This window comes from Suillus subaureus (assembly GCF_016647635.1).
Source record: "Suillus subaureus strain MN1 chromosome Unknown BJ212scaffold_22, whole genome shotgun sequence".
Taxonomy (NCBI): domain Eukaryota; kingdom Fungi; phylum Basidiomycota; class Agaricomycetes; order Boletales; family Suillaceae; genus Suillus; species Suillus subaureus.
The window spans coordinates 511,558-529,953 of record NW_024538578.1 but is presented as its reverse complement, the minus strand read 5'-3'; the positions used below and the strand labels follow the sequence as shown (position 1 = coordinate 529,953).

Here is an 18,396-nt window from a genome sequence, read left to right as displayed (position 1 = left end):
ATGCCGACGGCCCCCATCTTTATTTGGCTTGTGTTTCCAAAATGAGCTAACAGTACCCCTGGCTCTCGTACCCAATTGCAATCCATGACATGTCCATGCATCCGTACCTTGCCGGGCTTTGTTCATTTGACCCCCTTGGAGTTTGTGCTACTCATGTCAATGAAATCTTGGCCTGAAACTCGTAGCGCCGATCACTCTCGCATTGGTGTGTTCCTGCAGTTTGTTGCCGTCTTGAACTGGTCCCCACCTTGAAATACTCCCACTATCTCACGCCTGCTCATCAGACCCTTTGATTTGTCAACATTTTGGGTCGAATAGGTAACCTTGGTGCATCATGCGGAGCTACCAGGTTCACCGTGTCAACACTGCCAAGAGTACCGCATCAGATAATCCGTGGCAGCACGCAGGTATTTCATAATGCCTAGCATAAATCAAATCAAATCTCTACTTGGCGTTGAAGCCGATAAGACTATGGGGTACGCAATAGATACATCAAAATGACAACACCTTCAAAAGATGACTGAAGTCATACGAATCCCATCTTATGCACGTGGATCCAATCGCCGACCTTCACCACGCCATTCGCGGTGGGAACCCCATTGCACCCCATACACGATTGGCTGGGCTGCACAGGATCCAGGCCTCTTCTATGCTTCATTAAAACCTTGAATGGCACTGCTTTGTCACGTATACCAGTCTCGGGATGTACATTTGGCAGCTGCGAAAGCGAAATAATCAGCACCTATTTTTAAAAGAAAAATCGGTCTCAAATTCGCACCATGCAACGAGTACACTTAGACACAAGCCGAATGATTGGTGACGCCTTGTCTACACTCTCGCGATGAGAATCGGCAGTGAATTCAGTGAGTATATCCTCGAAGAAAGGTGCGCCGGCTCCTTTAATGATTATGTTAGGGCGGAACCTGCAAGCAAAAATTATTTAAGCAAGCAATACGAGCAACAATCCGAAGTCGCACGAGCCCCCAGCATTCGGACCGAAAATAGATGAGTTTACCTTTCTATCTGTAGATTCTCGCTGGACCACCTTTCTTCTATGCCCTGCATGCCCACCATTCCTCTGACCAGCCCCTGCACGGCCGCAACACTTTCCTCGGACATCAACATCAAAGGATACCCATCCTGAAAGTATGAGGGTGCATCTAGGTCGGGAAACCGTTCAGTAGGCGAACAGATCCGCGGACGCGAGCCCTTCATAGCCAAGTGTACGGGCAACCCCATATATTCCGAAAGTATCTCCGAGGGCGACCTTCCTATGTTGGTCTGACATACGTACCCCTCGATGTCATTCTTACCCCACAACGATATATCGAGGCTAGAAGACACATGGTTGAAGATAAGAGACATCGGGCCGCAGTGACATATAGCTGTACTCACTTCTGCCAATCCTGAAGTGCTTCCTCAGTGGGATTTAACGGTACGGAGAAGGCCTCACAGCCCGACTCCGTTGGGAAAGATACCTCGAGCCGGCCACCTTCTGAACATGAGGAATCCGGGATGATACGAGGATTTATAAGAATCATCTATACAAAATTGTGCCAATGACCACTGGACTTCGGGTGTTATTGACAGCATAGGACGTACCTTAGCCACATCTCGGGCAGTCACGACTACATTATTATCTGCCCTTATTACGCACCATTTCCGATCATTCTATGACGCAGTCAATTTTTATTATCAGAAACATATTTAATGCACTGACATCCAATCCTTCAAGAGTGTACTTTGCCTCTGGAACAGAAGTGCCCTTACAGCTCTACGAAATCAATACTGATAACAGCGGAAATCAGCGTAATTACACACCTTGATGGGGTGGATGAGGATTTTTGCTACACGTATATTTGACGTATCAAACTTTGAGTGATCTGGAGCATGAGATCCGGCGGCTTTTCCCTTGTCTGATCGACCACCCAATCCTAGAAGACAGTTCAGATATTAATTCAAGCGACTGAAGGCACCAAGTTGAAATAAGAAAAACTCCAATGACCTTCCCAAAATATACTGAAGCACTCGGGAATATGGCGTACCTACTGATTTTGATATCTGTGATAGAGCCAGATAGGCAAAGGGCACAAGGATGATTGGAATCCACGAGGTTTGCAACGTGGCAAGACTTTGTTCCAAAATTGCTGGCATGTCCGTCATCGTGGTGTTGACCATTTATGGTCGTTTATAGTGCTGGCTGGCTTTTGAAGGCTGTCGTCCTCGTTACGCCGCAACTGCTGGCCCTGCAATGTTCGATTGGCCAAAAATTCGGGTGTAAGTTGTATATGACAAGAGATGGGAAACAACGTCGGTAAATTAAATGGCAAACTTGACCAAAGATGATTTTGCTGTGTAGGCAATGAAAATGATGTTGGGGATGAGTACTTGAAAAAATTCTCGGAGGGCCGCAGGGGTCCATAATAAGGGAAGAATATCAGTCTTCCATTAAGTCTAGCCCTGCCACCATTCAGATACATTGTCTCATACAAGTTTCCAAGGAGCCGAGGAAATAACCGAATATCATAAATCCTACTCGATAATAACAGTTTATTTCGCCAGTTTTTTTGAGCGTGTAGGACGAAATAAACTGCGATTAAACTGCCAAATAAGGTTTGTGCCACGAAGGAAAACCCAGTATATTCATGGCCCGATAGCTCAGTGTATCAACAATATCAGCGCCAATGTTGAGCTCGAGTCGGAGCAGCAGAGGGGATTCACAATTTAAAACCTCTTAACGAGCGAGAGCTTCTGCTGTTTCACTCATATATGCATACTCCATATTTTTCGTGGTTTACTCCGACATCTTGCCGACAACTTCGCATATATGTAAGGCGAGACCGATACCCAATTTGGATGTTTTTGAGCCAGTTTTTTTTTCGGTTGTTGCCATCTCTCACTACATTTCCACGTCTATGTAGTGCTAGCCCCGGAACATACCGTCATGACAATGTACCGAGTATGCACGATTTAAGTGTATAAATAGTTTGAAACTCACTGTGTTATATACTTCCGTAAATTATCTCGAAAGTGGTGCGCACCGCACACTCCCGGTCATCCTCCGAACATTATTATATTGCGACTTGAAGCATTAGTGATATGGCACAATCCATGAAAAAGATGATGAGGCAACAGTTGTTCAATTCATCTCCACACACAATCCATGCTCTACCGCTCTCGCACAATTTAATGGAGCCGATATGAATCTTCACCAAAAATAAAACTTGCATTCGGTTCCAAAAATATACTGCTCAGCCTATGTGGCAAGGACCATACTAGAATCTTGCGCTTGGGTAGCAGTGTTTTCATTACGGACAGCAAAATCTATAGGATTATCAGAGACGCAAATATGATTAATCTGTGCACATACTGTACACCCAAATTCTGAAGGCAAGGGTGAAAGTCGGGAGTACGCCAAATCAACCCAATCGCGTCCTTTGAAAATACCATACAGGAGTGAGCTAATTGGTCCGCGCCACAAGAACGGAAAAATCGGTCGACCGACGACATAATAGCCGTCAAGCGCACGATGTTACACCGCACCGTAGTGACAGAATGCAAATGGAAGATGAACGAAATGGAGGATTTATTGTCCCAAGAGTTAAGACGTAATAACTGTCGCTCCGTCAATACCAAAAGACACGGCTGCTGCTCGAGGCAAAAAAGTAGTATCAAAATACCACAATCAATGTGCACCCGAGCACGACCTCAGGACCCAAGCTACCATAAATGGTAGCGAGAATGAAATAAATTGGCGAAATAAACTGTTAATGAGATCACCTGGAGGCGGCCTAGTCACGGAAAGACTCGGGACGATACCATGACTTCAAGTTGATCAGGGTAAGATGACACGGTGATGAACGAAGTAGTGCACTTCGGCCAACTTGCTTCCATGCCACCGTGTCATGCGGCGCCAACGTTCAGAATCTCATTGAGCTTCATATTAAAATGAAATTGCGGACGTGTCTTCCTGAAAATGATGTGGTAGCAGACTGGTGTGCTGGCGCCATGGCATATATATTTGATCCCTTTCAGGCTTTCAGCTCAACCCTGGACCTGAAGCTTCAAAAATCAGAGTCGGCAACACAGTCGCATAGACTTCAAACGTAATATCATGCTCAATGCTACAATCTAATGGACGTACAACACCTTCGTCTGCATAAAATTCCCCACTGCTCATTCAATCGTGCTATGCCGTTCTCAAAATGATGTGCACACCGCTCTCTGTGCTGATGATATCGCTGAACTCTCCGACCTGGAGAGCAAACGCGGCGTCTTCAAACGGCTTTTGCATCTGACCCTTCGAGAATGGTCCGAGGTTTCCCCTCTGGGAATGCGACGAACAATCGGAATGGACACTCGCCAGTTCTTCAAACTTCTCGCGCGAGTTGCCAACCTGGGCCTGATATTCTCGGAGAATGTCAGTAGCCTCTTCCTTAGTGCGTGTGATATTTGTCTAGGAGCATACAACATCAACATATGTCCCATTCCGAAAGGCAGAGGCATGCACACCTCCTTCCAACTAGATGGTCGCCGACTGTCTTTGTGTTTCACCAACAAATGACTAGCCGTGATCGTCCCAGCACCTCCGCTACTGCCGCCACTCAGGTGTTGTGAGCCGGGAAGAGACTTGATCTGATCCTCCGATAGCTCTGAGGGGGCATCCCAGCTTGATTGCTTGCTGACAGCATTGAAGTAGTACGGTATGCCCTTCGAATTGGACATGCGAATTTCCCAGCCCGACGACTGGGTGGGGAGCGATGTGAGGCAAAATTGTGGTTGAACGTAGTAACCTGCAGTTACTTACCATCGCGAGATTTATCTGGTGTGAGGAGAATGTGGCTTTCGTTGTGCTCGTGGTTCGTTGTGACGCTTAGCTGAGGTCATTTTAGTATTACGTAATATACCATTTTAGGATAAGTAATAACAAAAGTAGTAAGACCCGGTGCCCTATGCGCTGGACGAATATAGGGACACCTGCCTGCATAGGTATGGTACGAATAGCCGTGGAGTCTACGTGAACCATTCAATGAGTCAGTCTGGCGTCCAAAGCGGTATAATATTAATATGGTACACTGCTTCCTCCGCCCATTTTTTTCTCTTCTATCCTCTCTTCCTCCCCTCCTCTTTCCTCAGAGTCCCGTTCTCATCCAAGTATGGTGACCTTATTGAAAGCATCCGAATTAATTTTATTGTACCTCTATCCCCCTTCTCTGTACCCAGGATCTCGTTGAGTATGACATTGTGAGATACTTCGCGCAAGACCTGAGATGGTGACCGGTGATGATGTGAACTGTTGCCACTCTGAAATTGTTCGGTTCCTACAGCAACGTACGAGCATGACCTCAGTTACAGGAGAGGTGGAGACTTCATTCACCACCCGGCAAGCAAGAAAGAACCTTGCACAACGATAAGTCTGTTGATATTTCCACTTTTTTTCTGATAGGCACAAAGTATTATTGCTAGTATGCACTCCCTCTGATGCATTTTTACCACATATTGCGGTCCAGTATGTTCTATTGTATTCTAGCTATTAATGATATATGCCACTACACAGAGAGGAGCAGGCTGATATTATGGAACCACCAAATTAGGATATGTTTTGGGCGGTAGTACTTGTTACCGCTTTTGGGCAGTGAAAACAATACATGGCCTGTTTGCCTGCAACTTGCAATGTCTCAGCCAATTGAAACAATTATCTTTATGAAATACTAGTGTACTCAAAGGATATTTGGGGCGTATTTAATGCTGGTGTTGGTTATTTTCCAGACTCTGGTGCTACTCATCAACTATCAGAGCCAACGAGGTTTCCGAGGTCTTTTCATTACATTCTTACGTTACACTGCTGGTACCTAGTTCATCGCCACAGCCTTGGCAGTTGGATAGTGGCGGCAACAAGGCACCTGAGAGGCTGTACTAACATTATGACCTTGGTCTGTCCCGGCCGCAGTCATCGAATGACCGGAGGGACTAAGTATGATTGTGAGCCTTTTGGGCCTCATCCTTTTATCAATGACGCACGGATTCTGCAGGGAGTCGGAGTCAGCGATCCCGCCAGAACGGTAAGCAGATTTAACTCATTCTCACACAATAGATCCTCAGTCGCACACAAGTGGTAGACTTGGCTATGTCGGAGCTATCTAGATGTATACAACGTCGAGATGACTGGTGGCATTTATTTAAATGTCCAGAAACCCGCGCTCAGTTGGCCGCCGAAGCTCTTGTCGAGCCATGGTTGTACAAGCAGAGTCAGGCTACAACCTCAGAGTCTTGCTGACTCCTAATCAGGTTGGTAGACTTGCTTGAATTTTGTAGAGAGTTAATAATGCAGTCTCGCCCGCGACAGGCTGAATATGTTCTAGAGGAATTACAGGGCTATGCAAGTCCCCGCGACGTTGAGAATAATTGGCAGGCCCTCTTTTCTGGATATTGACAATAGGCATTCTAACATACTAGCAGTCAGGTTTCTTGCTTTGAACGCATCTGGGAGTCTCAAGCTATACTTGATAGCTCAGCGTGCGCAAGCCTCAATTATCAGCTCTCTCGCTTTCTAGAAACACTTCCACACAAACTGGCACATCGCGAGGGAGACGAGCTAACGCGCCACATTATAGATCCATACCTGCATCCTCTCATTTACGGTCGAACGCTTGCTTACAACTTAGCTAGGGAAGGGTTTCTTCGTCCTGAGCTAGTGCCCGACACTACAGACTCGACCAGTCCAGATTTTCTCTCGCAAAAATTCGCATGTTTGCCTTGCGACTTTCTTATCTCTCAGGATGGCACAGCAAAGGCTCTCTCGTACATAAATAACCTCCACCCTTGCTACTCTACGCTCTATCACCACTTCGAGGAGTTGCTCTCAAAATGTGTTCCCATGTTCGAGCACGTCCTCACGGACTTGCATGCGGACAACCCAAACAAAGAGCGAATCCAGGGACCTTCTTCGTCAGCAGAGTGGGAAGAAGCCGGAGCCTCCAGATTTTTCGTGCGACTCCGTGGATTACTCTGCGTTTGAGAACAAGAAGCGGCGGCGGATCATGCATCGGTCGATTGTGCCTGATGTTTCGATCACCGGTTACCCAGGTGGGCTTGAAAAACACCGAAATATTGTGCAACTCAGGGGGAGGACTCTTCAAGTCATACATGATGTGTACGATATTTGCATCGTAAGATTGGCTTCTCGCACTGCTACCACTCCCTAAAATTGAGTTCATGTAGAAACCAGGCGGCCCTGCCTTTCAGGGCTCTCAATGGCGCGTAGAGGGCATGAAGAACGAACACGTCGTTGCCTGTGCCCTTTATAATTCGTCGAGTGTATGGCATCTTTTGACTTGTTATCCAAAACTTCAACTATTTTTAGGAGAATATTTCTCCCAACTCAGTCGAATTTCGCATGGTCGTTGAGACACCGCCCTGCATTTCCCAAGAACGACTACCAGGACATAACAATCAGGACTAGGGGTTTACAGACAAGAAAACCTTGTCACCAGTATATTGGTGCTATCCCAATTCACCAAGGACTATGCATCGCATATCCTAATATGTATCAATATCACATCACACCGTTCTCATTGGTCGATCCGTCAAAGGAGGGGCACCAACGTATCATTGGGTTGTACTTGGTTGATCCAACTATTGCACCGCTGGCGTCCACGCAGAGAGTCCCACCCCAACAGAAGGCATGGACGAGGTTAGGTCTCGAGAAGGGGACTCATGTGAATCTTCGCAGTGGAGCTCGTTGATAAAGTGCTTGATGAGGTGGACGGACTCATGGATATGATGAAGCGGTGAAGTATAGGGGAAGGATGGTGAAGGAACGAACCAGATTGTCGGTGCTGAATGATGTTCAGCGCTTCAATATCCACGCAACAGCTGATCATCAGGTAAGCCACAACTACAGGTATGCTAATAAGTTCGCTCTTGATCTTCTATATATCCGTGATTAAAAGTGTGTAGATAGACTCCTGTACCACTAAATTACTGTTGGGTATAGCCTTGAGGGTTCATCGACTGCCAGTTCCATAAATCTCGGCACATAACCTCGAGAGGCTGCGGTGCCTTGAAGCCCAGCTCCCTTTCAGCTAGCGCAGGATCTGCAGTGAGATCAGGGACATCGCCGCGGCTGTTAAGAATCGGTAAACAAGGGATAATTACTATGGGCGAGAAATAAACTTGCCGTCTTCCAATGACCTCATATTTGAAATCGAATCCTGTAGCCTTGCGCATTGCCTCAACAATTTGAAGGACACTCATACCCTTTCCTTTCCCTAAATTGTATGCCTTGTAGCGCGCATCATCGGGGCAGTTATCGAAGATAGTAGATTCAGGCGAAAGTGCGTCGAGAGCGAGCAAGTGTCCGGAGGCCAAATCAAGCACGTGGAGGTAGTCTCGGACGCAGGTACCATCCCTACAATCCTACATGAACTCTGAACATCAGCGAGCGGTATTGAATAAACTCACGGAGTAGGGTAATCATTTCCGAACACTTTCAGAGTGGCATCGTCTACACGCCCAATGGCCATATGTGCTAGCAAAGGTAATAAGTTCCCTGGGCGACCGCGGGGGTCCTCGCCTATCAACCCTGAGGGATGCGCGCCTGCAGGACTGTAGGCAAGTCAGCGTTAGTACTTCTCAATGGACAGGAAGAAGGTATTCACTTGAAGTAGCGAAGCGAGATGGCACGCCATCTATTCGGTTCAGCTGAAGGGATGTTGGTGAAATCTCAGGTACAGCAAGGGGCGCATACCGTGGCACAAATCATCAATAATCATCTCAGACATGACTTTTGTCTTGCCGTAAGGGCTGTCGGCTTTGAGACGCGTCGTTTCGGGAATTGGGATCACAGGGGGTGTTCCGTAGACAGTAGCAGAAGATGAATAGACAATGCGAGTGCAGTCAAAGTCGGACATGGTTTGCAACAGCGACACCGTAGCAGCAACGTTGTTCGCGTAGTATGTCAAAGGGAATCTCAACAGACTCGCCGACCGCTTTATACGCCTGAAAAATTTCATTCGGAACAATCCAACCTGCACTAAAAAACCAGTACTGACAGCAATGTGAACGACACCCCATATTCCACCCTTGTCATAGCGTTCAAATATGCCCTTTATTTGCTCTGGGCTGGTCAAGTCGCACTGAAATGCATCAATTTCTGTGCTCTCCTTGTCTGCCTCTGACGAGTTTTCTGGAAGTGTGTCTCGCGCAATTTGGGCTACACGAGTGAGCGACTCAGGGAATGAGTTGTGGTAGTTGTCGACAGAGATGACTTTGTATCTTCTTGTCTGTTGTAGAGCATAGATTACATGTGAGCCTGGATAATCGATAAAACTTCGGTTAAAACGCAAGCTGAACAGGTCGTCCCCCGAGGTAATTACCGATGTAGCCAGCTCCACCAGTCACCAGGACACGCTGTGACGACAAAATATGAGCCTATCCAAAGTATGAGGCACGCAATTTGAGTACGCACTCGCAAACCGGTGGATGTGGACATCGTCGAAGGTTGAAGAAAGCAGAATTTACGGAATGTTGGCAACCGACTTGTAATGTGAATTCATCCCGAAGTTTGGCGGACACGGCCGCGATCACGGGTGTGTACTGCGCCTCGGCAAGCACTGGATAGACTTTTGCGAGTGCATTATGAACTAAGTACGACATGGAAAAGTAGTAGGATACTGAGAAAGCCCTTAACAATTAAATAGCACAATCGAGCCTTGTATGCACCCTCCCAATTTGAACTGCGAAGCGAATTCCGAAATTTCGAATTGTCTTCGGGACATCACCGATCTTCCATCTTCACATCCCCTTCAGCATCCAATGGAATCCCTATAGCCACTGTGGCATCACCTGCCTTGCTGATTTTGCGGTCCTCGTGTCCTTGCGTGGACTGACAGGGTAGGTATCATATCCTCTGTCTTCTGCGTCTTTTGATTCTTATCACGTTCCTTCTCTACCTCTATCTCATTGGCAAGTAATACAACGTCTCCCGTACCGATCTTGCCGAAATGCTGCAGATATTGATCTCGTGCTGTACGCAATGCAAGCCATGACCAGCGTTGTCTGTTCTGTTCAAACATATCAGTGAGATCATGGAAGAATGACTGTATTTTGTACCTCTTCATATCGAGCTATTTGGTCATCAGTAAGAGAAGGGGCGGGTGGTGGAACAGTGACAGAGGAAGTTTCTGAGGCCGGGGCTGCAGCTGGAGTCGGAGTCGGTGTGGATGCTGCTACCGTTAAGGACGGTGGTGCAAGAGCGATTGGAAGGCGAGCAGGACTTGATGCGCCTGCTTCTAGGAACGACTTTACTGGGGATGAACAAGGTTTGGGGGGTAGGGATGGATGCAAGGGCGAGCTGGAGACACTGGGTGCAGATAACGAAGCAGATAACGAAGCTGTTGGCGGCTCCACTTTGGGTGGCTCTGCTGGTGTTGATGCGGGAGCTGGTGTCTCTTGCCGTGCAGTGGACTCTTGCAAGGCAACTGCCTTGGCTCGCGCTTGAGCTAAGCGTTCAGCATTCTTCATAAGCTGCTTTCTGCGCATTTCAATGCGAGCATCTTCTTGCTTGACTTTCTTCACAAAATCCTTAACATCACCAGGTCTGCCCAGTCAGTCAGCATGAAGTCATTGAATAGATGTGAAATCCTTAACTGGAAGGGACTTTGCAGGTCGGACAAATCCCTGTACCCCATCTCCCATATCTCAGTCAGCGACTCAGATCCTAGGTTCCACTTCCACGGCTCAGAACCCTCCTTTCTCTTCAACCGAGCTTCCCTCGTGGCCTCCTCCATCCCTACCTTTCTGCCACCCTACTTCAGCTGACCATGGCTCCCTATCAAAAGGTGCGCAAAGGTCATTCTTCCACTTCACCCAGTTCTTTTCCCGGTCAAGAATAACATTTACGGTGTCGGCGAATGTGGGACCGTTTGGAGCGGTGGACCGCAGCTCCGCGGACACCTTTGTGATGGTGTCATGGACCCACTGCGCATCTGCAGATTCAAGCGTAAAGTCCATTTGGAGAGATCTGTTCCTGGGCGTGGACCACACGGTCTTTGTGACTTTCGTGAATGATAACAGATGGTGAAGGAGGATGAGGAGTTGGAACAGGACCTGTCGACGAAAATGGGTATCTGCAATCTACGAAACTTCAGTGACTTGCATGTTTAACAAAGCGGATAAATACCTCTAGATTGAGAAGGTCTGGACTTGTCAAGAACTTTGCGAAGAAGTATTCGCTATTATTGCTTGCTTCACCCAACTCTGGTTCTCGTTTGCGTTTTAGGTTGCTGCTTGCACCACCGGCGCCTCTATTGCCCATCATGGCGCGCTCCTTCGTGGTCGCCTCCTTGATGACGGGTAGAACTTTGTCCACAGCATCCTTGAATTCTCCGAATGTATTGGGGAAGGCAAACAATGGGGGTCGGGAGAAAGGCAGTTGCAGCGACCAGAACGTAGTGTAGAAACCTGAAAATGACATGAGCCACACAACATCACGACAGAGCTCTGACCTACCGTCCTTGTCTTTGGAATCTGCAGATTCCTTCTTTCCACCGTCTACCTCCATTTTTTGGTTGTCTTCAGGGCCCTTGACTGTCTCCACATATTCCTTTTTCTCAATGTCTTTGACACCCTCCCACATAGGCCCATACTCTCCTCGTAAATTGACACCACTTCTTTCACCCAGTGGGAAAACACCACTCAGGAAGGTCAATATACGACCGCAAAATATCGTCGTAGAGCCCATTTTTGAGAGGCGACGCAGAAGATCATTGAGAGTGCGCAGTAGTATGAGCGCCTTGCCCTTCTGTGGGACCATGTCCTTGGTGAGTCGAGAAGCACTTGACTCGATCCAAGAGAATATTTGTGAGCAAGACGTGATAGTCTGTGTCTCAAGAAGATCCTGAAGGACAGTAAAAGGGAAGGTTGTCTCGCATACATCTATTATGAAGTGAGCATCTCGTATACAAACTGCAGTCAGAGACCACAAACCGTGTTCGGTGAATGTCAGTACCAAGTCGAGTCTGTCGCGGAGACCATCATAATACAAAGTGCTGTCGCACTGCAGTGCACTACCTTCAGTTACCTGCAAAAATCATTGATCACGAGCGATGAAAGCCAAGAAAGCGAGCACGTACTGCTAAGGTAAATACCTCATTCTTAAGGAGGAACTCCCATTGACATTTGACATTGTCTGCGGAAGACTCGCCTTGGAACTTCTTGACCTCTTTTCCTACCAGTTCATGCAATAATTTCTGATCGAATGGACGTTGGGGGAAAGAATTGAGCAACAATTGAACACTCTGCGTTTGTGAGCTCATCGAGGTCGTTACAATCAAAGTTCGTGCCGAGATGCCGTTCGTCACCGTGTCAGCAGTCTTTAACTTAGATTATGTCACACTTCAAAGATTGTTCCGCATCATTATGTCCAACAACAACAACGCCGACACTGGAACCAACGGTCCTTTAAACAATAGACTAGACAGCAATCTTGAAGCAGACATCGCTCATTTGAACACTCTTCTGTTAAACGGCTCATTGGACGGTAGTCATGAAACAGAAGACTTGATGGAAATCCTGGCACGTCTGGAGAGTGCTGATGGTATGGCCAAGGGCATTGAAGAGAAATTGGACGGGATATTGGGAACCTTGGATAATCTCTTGACATCCCTTGAGACCCGTGATGAGGCGAGCATTACAGAGAAGACGATATCAGAAGAGGCAGAACGAGTCACCACCTCATCAACAGAGAGCAAGACAACTACCGACGAGCCTACCCTCTCGCGCTAGCAAGATGGTCCCTGCAGTGAGTGATCACACAGTTTGTTGATCATATACCTGTCTTTAATACTGTTCTGTACCGCTTGTCGCAGTCATTCACAACGTGCCCGGAATAATCACAACCGACCTTCAGCAAGTTCTTCAAACATATCCATCATCAGTCATAACGCATGACAAAGCCATCAATGTTAGTCATGTCTCCGAATCACTCTTCAGATACCTACTTAATCTCGAGAAAGATGTTGTTTGACCCATGCGAGGATAAGCACGGGGTCGCAGTCCTCAGAGTAGTACTCATGTCTGGCCCTGTTACAACTGTTGTAGGGTGCCCCTGACATGAGTACCGTCAGACTTTTCAAATCTCTATAACGCATAGTGTGTCTGTAGGAGATCCACGCTGTAGGTCATAGAAGAGTCCACAAATGGCAATTGAAAGTTTGAAATTGCACTATCGCGGCATGTGTTCAAATCCTCCGGGATTAGAGGGACACAGCTAGTGCATGAAAGGAATCATAGGATATCAGCATTACAGATCATGTATCAATATCCTCTAAAGCCATCGGATCAAATCGATTTACGGTACGAACAATGTCCCGGTCCTTCTTTGCGAAAACAAGCTAGAAAGCAGTCAGTTAATCGCATCAATAATGGCATTATGCGCATACTAACCAAGTACGGATTTGCAGTGGACCCTGTGGTATCAGCCAAGACCTCGGTTTTCAGCACCTCTGTAACCTGATGGTCATTGTACTTGAACCAGTTATCAGGTCGTTCCGGTACATGTCGGGAATAGAAGAAGTAGTGTCCAAATGACGGTGATGAGCCACGATGTATGAAGACGGAGGTCAGCTCGTATGCGACCGAGGTATCATCCTTCCAAATATCCTCTAGCTCCTCCTTCAGCTTCGATATCGTGTTCTTGAGTTCGATAATCTCAGCCTCGATCATATCTTGTTCGCCACTGATGTTCGCGACGAGCTCTTCATCGACATCCGGGAGAATAAGCGTTTCTTGCTTTGACAAGAAATCAAGCGTGTTTTTGAGTGATGCAGGGAAAGGTGCGTGCTGAAGTACTCTATGTGGTTAATTTACAGGAAATATGCACGGAGGCTTTACCTTGTCCTGTGTCAGCAAGCGCAGGCGTTCACGTTGCGTGTTCAATTCCGCCTGTACTTCCTTTGACCTAGCCCTCTTGCCTGGATCTGCGGTATCAAGGAACCGGTCCATATATCGTCTCGCCAAATTTGACATAGGCTTGCGATTTGTACGGTTGGAGGGTCTCTCTGTTGAATTGCGCGCGCTGTTGACTTGTTTAATACATCGCCGAGCTATCCGGGTAGGCACTTACCTGAAGTTGAATCTGCAATAATGGCGGTAGATCAACCAGTGTCACCTCCATTCTAGCTTTCTCGCCTTCGTAATCAACGATATCGTCAAAGTATCCGCTCAAGCCATCATAGATATCAAAGCCGTTATCGGCCACATTCACGGGAAGATGCGAGAAGAGGTCTTCTTTCTCGTGTGTTGAAGTTCTGGGATGCCGCTGGGCAGGGACTTGTGTAAGCCTTTGCCGCAATTTCCCGTAGAATAGCCTAGTAAATCACAGTTCATGTATGTGCTTGATGGAATTCAAATTACTTGCCTCTTCACAACGCTATTCTGATTGTCCGAGTCGCCCAGTCCATCGAATTTCAGAAGCGCGATCTCGATCTGGAACATGCAATTGTCCATGCATTCAGAAACATCATGCTGCTTTCCTAAAGTCAAGTATTTAGATATGACATCATTCAGAGTACAGTGTAACTTACCGAACATCATAACCGAGTCTGACTGAGTAGGCTTGCGTGTAGGTAAGGGAGGAGCCTTTCTTCTGCTCCTCAACCTGCGAGTTCTCGTGGTTCGCCATTTCCACATCTGGAACCGGGGATGGCAGCGGCATCGTGCTTGACGAGCTTTCCCCATGCAAGCGAGGAGACTTGGACCCACGAGGCGGAGACGGCTGGGATATCATGACGTACCCATTCTTCTCTTCCGTAATAGGGGACATGGGTGTGTCAACATCCATGTCCATGCGTTGCTCGTCGCGTGGCCGCTTGCCGAGCACCGAGCCATTTGAGTCAGGTGACCGCACGGGCCCGTCCTCAACAAGCGTCGCATCTGTGTCATTTGAGGAATCAGTACCACCTCTGTCAGCTTCCTCCTCCTCTTCGTCTCTTGATGTTACGAGTGCTAACTTGGCAAGATCGATGGTCGGTGTGACAGCCTGGTTTTCACAGAATTGGAGCTGCCAAAATAAATCGGCCAAATGACTGACAACTACATCGATGATAATTTTAGCTTGGAGGATAAGGACTGGATGACAAACGTACATTTTTTCGATCGCAGTATCTCGCGCCGCGTAATTAGCCGTCCGCCAACTCGATGCCGTTTAAGGTCGTCCTCCGTGTACTTCTCGTCTTCAAGGGCCTTCACGTCAATGTTGGCCATAGAAGCGACAGCCTCACGAAGCTCCTTAATTGTGTAGAAGTATTGGAGCAACGAGTTCAAATAACAGGTGTTTCCAAGTTGATTCAGGCCTCTTGGAAGATCAGCACGAGTTGAAGCCACGATATCTCCAGCTAAAGAGCCTCGGTTAAATAGCATATCAAAATGAACCTGGGCAGGTACTTACGATCTTTGCCTTCTTCTAGGAAATGACGCAACCGGCTGCTATCCCTCACTTCTGCAATTGTTCTCAACGCTTCGCGCCACTTATCAGATTGATGGGGCTGCTCCTCGACCTATTGATATTCATCAGAACCGCAATTGAAGCCACGCAGCCTCGCATACCCGCATCATGAACACCGTCAACACAAGCTCAGTCATCTACATCCGCGGAAACCTCTAATACCGAGTATGCACGTGAAGGGTCCATCTGGTTCTTCGATGACTCAGAAAATAGCTTTATAAGCTTCTTACTACCCCTTGATTGTGCAATGATTCTGAACGCCTCGTTCGCGTCGCGTTGGAGCTGTGTGCAGTCCTTCGCGTCACGCCAGGCATTTTTGATGGCCGTCCGCCATGCTTCCGCAAGGAAGTCGTCCTCAATGTCATCTTCAAGCTCCAAGCGTAGCGCGCCGTCCTTGCCAAATCCAAGAACTGCGGCAGCGTTTTGCAGGTCCTCTTCCGTGAATCGCCCACGAGAGCGCTCTTCAAAAACTAGGGTCTGCAATTCCTGAGACGGAACACCACCGAGAGATTGGATTGCGGCGATGATTGCGTAGAAGTGGGTGAAGTAGAGTATCGTATTGGCAGGGTCACAACGGCATTGGGCCAAATAGGCGAATATGAGAATATCTGAGCACCGTTAACACCGAGCAGATCTAAACGAGTGGACTGTTTTAACTGCTTACCCGGAGAAAATGTTGTGGGGGTTATTCCTAACGTCTTCCACGTCTGCAGTAGAGGTGCATACTCCGCCAATGAACCTAACGGATACGACGAGGACGATCTCGGGACTGTATATACAGCTCAGGTCTGCCTTCTGACACAGCAAAATTTGGTCTTACTCTGATCAGGGTGTGCACCGATAGCCTGTTGGTACATCTCTCGGGCACCGTCGATTTTGACGTACAAAGGGTGCGGCGTATAGTGCTTGAGTGCAGATGCTGCGTTCCATGAGTGAGTAATACAGGAAATCAGCAGTATTTTCTTACCGAAGCGACGTTGGTAGTCTACGAGATACGCATTCGTCTCGACCCAGAAACGCAGAAGCTTCATACGTGCCTCCTGACCTTCTGGACTGTTGGGCTCAGTATTTGGGGGTGACAAAAATTCGTCTGTCCTCTCCTCAGGCGTGCCTGGAGCTTCGGTGCGTGTAATGAGCTCGAACCCAAGTTGCTTGAAGATATAGCTCCTGCAAATGAATTCGTCAGTTGCATTGAATAACAGCAAAATGAAAGCTCCTGACGTAGTTGGGGACCACCCGATCTTGCTCTGGAACGTCTTCCCAGAAACAGGGAGCTGGCCGTTCTTGCCTTTCCATAATTTGTTTTCGATGATTCTGTAAAGAGATGAAAATACCATCACGGAGTGAATTGATGGGCGTACGTGATCAGTGTCTCCCAACCACTGACAACAGATTCGTCAGGCTGCCTCCCGATGGCAGGGTGTTCATGTCTATATCTTGTGAAATCCTCCACGTATTTAAGAGCAATAACACCGGGCATAGCTTCTGACGCAATGCAATAGACGGAGCACTGACAGCAGACATAAAGATCAAGCAGTTCGCCCTCTACATGTCCCTCGGGCAGGTCTTCGTTCATCTTGACATCTGATTCTTTGAACGCATAGTCATCGAGATTGACAGAAGTGATTTTCCGACGCCTCTGTTTCCTCTGCGCAGCGACTTCCCAGGGGGCCCGATGGAATGCTGGATTGAGCTGGCCCGAATCAACGGCCTTCGGATAGAAATGAAAGTGATGTGTTTTCTTGGACTTATCGAAAGAGTTGTCAGCGCAAGTGACGGTGCGTTTACGACGGTCTTGGTCAGGGAGGGGTGGATGCTGTTTGGGGTCGAATGATTTTGCAAAGGGAGGGACAATAGCAGATGTTTTCCACTGAAGGAACACCCAACCATGGTGTCGTCTGCAGTAGTATGTATTGGCATGAGGGACAGCGCGAAGTATTTCATCATGGCTCGGGGGAATGAAAGGGGATGCATCCCCAGTCGGCCTTATGTCAGGCGCGGTAACGCTTACCGAGAACAATGAATGTTCAGGGTTGTGCAACAATTCAGCAACCAAAGGCGGTAGTATTCCAGGCCCTGGGCGGTTTCTTGTTCCCCGCAGTTCCGCATCCCACCAGTTCGTCTCCTCCTCCTGGTCCCGCGCATCAAGATCCATGACCTTTTGCGACGTTCCACCGGCCCATGAACTGTCCCACGGTATCGGTTCATTCCAAGCATCGTTTCTTCCCCAGTCATCTTCGGCCCACCTGTGCTCGACAGTCGGCCAGTTATGATGGTCGTCGGCTGGAATGAGCGCAGGGACTTGATCGGTACCGATTGTATCCTCTGAGACGAGCTGGGGCTCGCGGAATACAGTGTCATAGGTTGGCGGAGGTTCGATGTTGACCTTTGTGTGGGCCGATCCTGCAGAGCTCTTCGGGCGCAGTGGCAATGGTGGAGGCGTGAGCCCTGCGCTCGATTTTGAAGCTGACGCGTAAAAGGTTTCTGGAGAAACTGTCCCGGGGGCTTTGGGAGCTTCTGTGACCGGGGAAGCCGGTTGGCGGCGCACGGACTTGTTATTGTTGCTGCTGCTGCTGCTACCGCTGTTATTGTCCATCATGCTGCGCGCCGAATATGACGGATAAGCTGTCGAGATTCAACTTGTCAAGGAGTAGCCGTGCAGCACGAATAACACGATGAGATAAGCTTTGTCGTTGTGCAGGCTAACCGAGACTCGCACTGGTTGCTCGGATCTGAATCATGCAAATTCAGACGCCCAATTACTCAGTGACGGGAGATGAAATCGAGTAGACTAAGTACGCGTATGCTTATGTAATACAAGTCCCCATCATAGTAGTGTTCAGTAGTTCCCTTTGTAATGTGGTTCAGTGCAGAGATATAAGATAAAAGGG

The 18,396-nt window shown here is 47.9% G+C and overlaps 7 protein-coding genes across 7 annotated transcripts; 3 read left to right on the top strand and 4 right to left on the bottom strand.

Moving 5' to 3' along the window:
* Positions 1-480: 480 nt before the first annotated feature.
* BJ212DRAFT_1365027 (uncharacterized protein) lies at positions 481-2,444 on the bottom strand. The gene is made up of 7 exons (XM_041336057.1): positions 2,046-2,444; positions 1,822-1,934; positions 1,721-1,774; positions 1,603-1,671; positions 1,396-1,541; positions 1,016-1,333; positions 481-923 (listed from the first exon to the last, which is right to left on the bottom strand). Exons 1-7 carry the CDS (start codon positions 2,176-2,178, stop codon positions 767-769), a joined length of 990 nt encoding a protein of 329 aa, XP_041191638.1. The 5' UTR covers positions 2,179-2,444; the 3' UTR covers positions 481-766.
* A 1,745-nt stretch (positions 2,445-4,189) lies between these two features.
* BJ212DRAFT_1447751 (uncharacterized protein) lies at positions 4,190-4,810 on the bottom strand (the record flags this gene model as incomplete). The annotated part of the gene is made up of 3 exons (XM_041338442.1): positions 4,190-4,456; positions 4,513-4,746; positions 4,808-4,810. 3 exons carry the CDS (start codon positions 4,808-4,810, stop codon positions 4,190-4,192), a joined length of 504 nt encoding a protein of 167 aa, XP_041191637.1.
* An 896-nt stretch (positions 4,811-5,706) lies between these two features.
* BJ212DRAFT_387905 (uncharacterized protein) lies at positions 5,707-7,288 on the top strand. The gene is made up of 4 exons (XM_041343075.1): positions 5,707-6,288; positions 6,347-6,408; positions 6,460-7,169; positions 7,229-7,288. Exons 1-3 carry the CDS (start codon positions 6,184-6,186, stop codon positions 7,016-7,018), a joined length of 726 nt encoding a protein of 241 aa, XP_041191636.1. The 5' UTR covers positions 5,707-6,183; the 3' UTR covers positions 7,019-7,169; positions 7,229-7,288.
* On the top strand, positions 7,144-7,835 carry BJ212DRAFT_387868 (uncharacterized protein). The gene is made up of 2 exons (XM_041343074.1): positions 7,144-7,169; positions 7,222-7,835. Exon 2 carries the CDS (start codon positions 7,320-7,322, stop codon positions 7,743-7,745), a length of 426 nt encoding a protein of 141 aa, XP_041191635.1. The 5' UTR covers positions 7,144-7,169; positions 7,222-7,319; the 3' UTR covers positions 7,746-7,835.
* A 145-nt stretch (positions 7,836-7,980) lies between these two features.
* BJ212DRAFT_1447750 (UDP-glucose 4-epimerase) lies at positions 7,981-12,317 on the bottom strand (the record flags this gene model as incomplete). Its single annotated transcript, XM_041338441.1, has 14 exons — positions 7,981-8,125; positions 8,180-8,410; positions 8,464-8,607; positions 8,661-8,703; positions 8,750-8,990; positions 9,054-9,313; positions 9,941-10,100; positions 10,168-10,600; positions 10,651-10,784; positions 10,813-11,136; positions 11,183-11,463; positions 11,512-11,937; positions 11,989-12,082; positions 12,135-12,317. 14 exons carry the CDS (start codon positions 12,315-12,317, stop codon positions 7,981-7,983), a joined length of 3,099 nt encoding a protein of 1,032 aa, XP_041191634.1.
* An 82-nt stretch (positions 12,318-12,399) lies between these two features.
* On the top strand, positions 12,400-13,159 carry BJ212DRAFT_1365002 (uncharacterized protein). The gene is given in 3 exon segments (XM_041336056.1): positions 12,400-12,802; positions 12,819-12,820; positions 12,872-13,159. 1 exon segment carries the CDS (start codon positions 12,421-12,423, stop codon positions 12,784-12,786), a length of 366 nt encoding a protein of 121 aa, XP_041191633.1. The 5' UTR covers positions 12,400-12,420; the 3' UTR covers positions 12,787-12,802; positions 12,819-12,820; positions 12,872-13,159.
* Positions 13,160-13,310: 151 nt separating this feature from the next.
* BJ212DRAFT_1482342 (uncharacterized protein) lies at positions 13,311-18,101 on the bottom strand (the record flags this gene model as incomplete). The annotated part of the gene is made up of 14 exons (XM_041340400.1): positions 13,311-13,394; positions 13,447-13,842; positions 13,894-13,944; positions 13,997-14,077; positions 14,126-14,369; positions 14,586-15,093; positions 15,147-15,395; positions 15,449-15,557; positions 15,647-16,113; positions 16,170-16,274; positions 16,326-16,424; positions 16,473-16,672; positions 16,727-16,819; positions 16,867-18,101. 14 exons carry the CDS (start codon positions 18,099-18,101, stop codon positions 13,311-13,313), a joined length of 3,921 nt encoding a protein of 1,306 aa, XP_041191632.1.
* Positions 18,102-18,396: the final 295 nt, after the last annotated feature.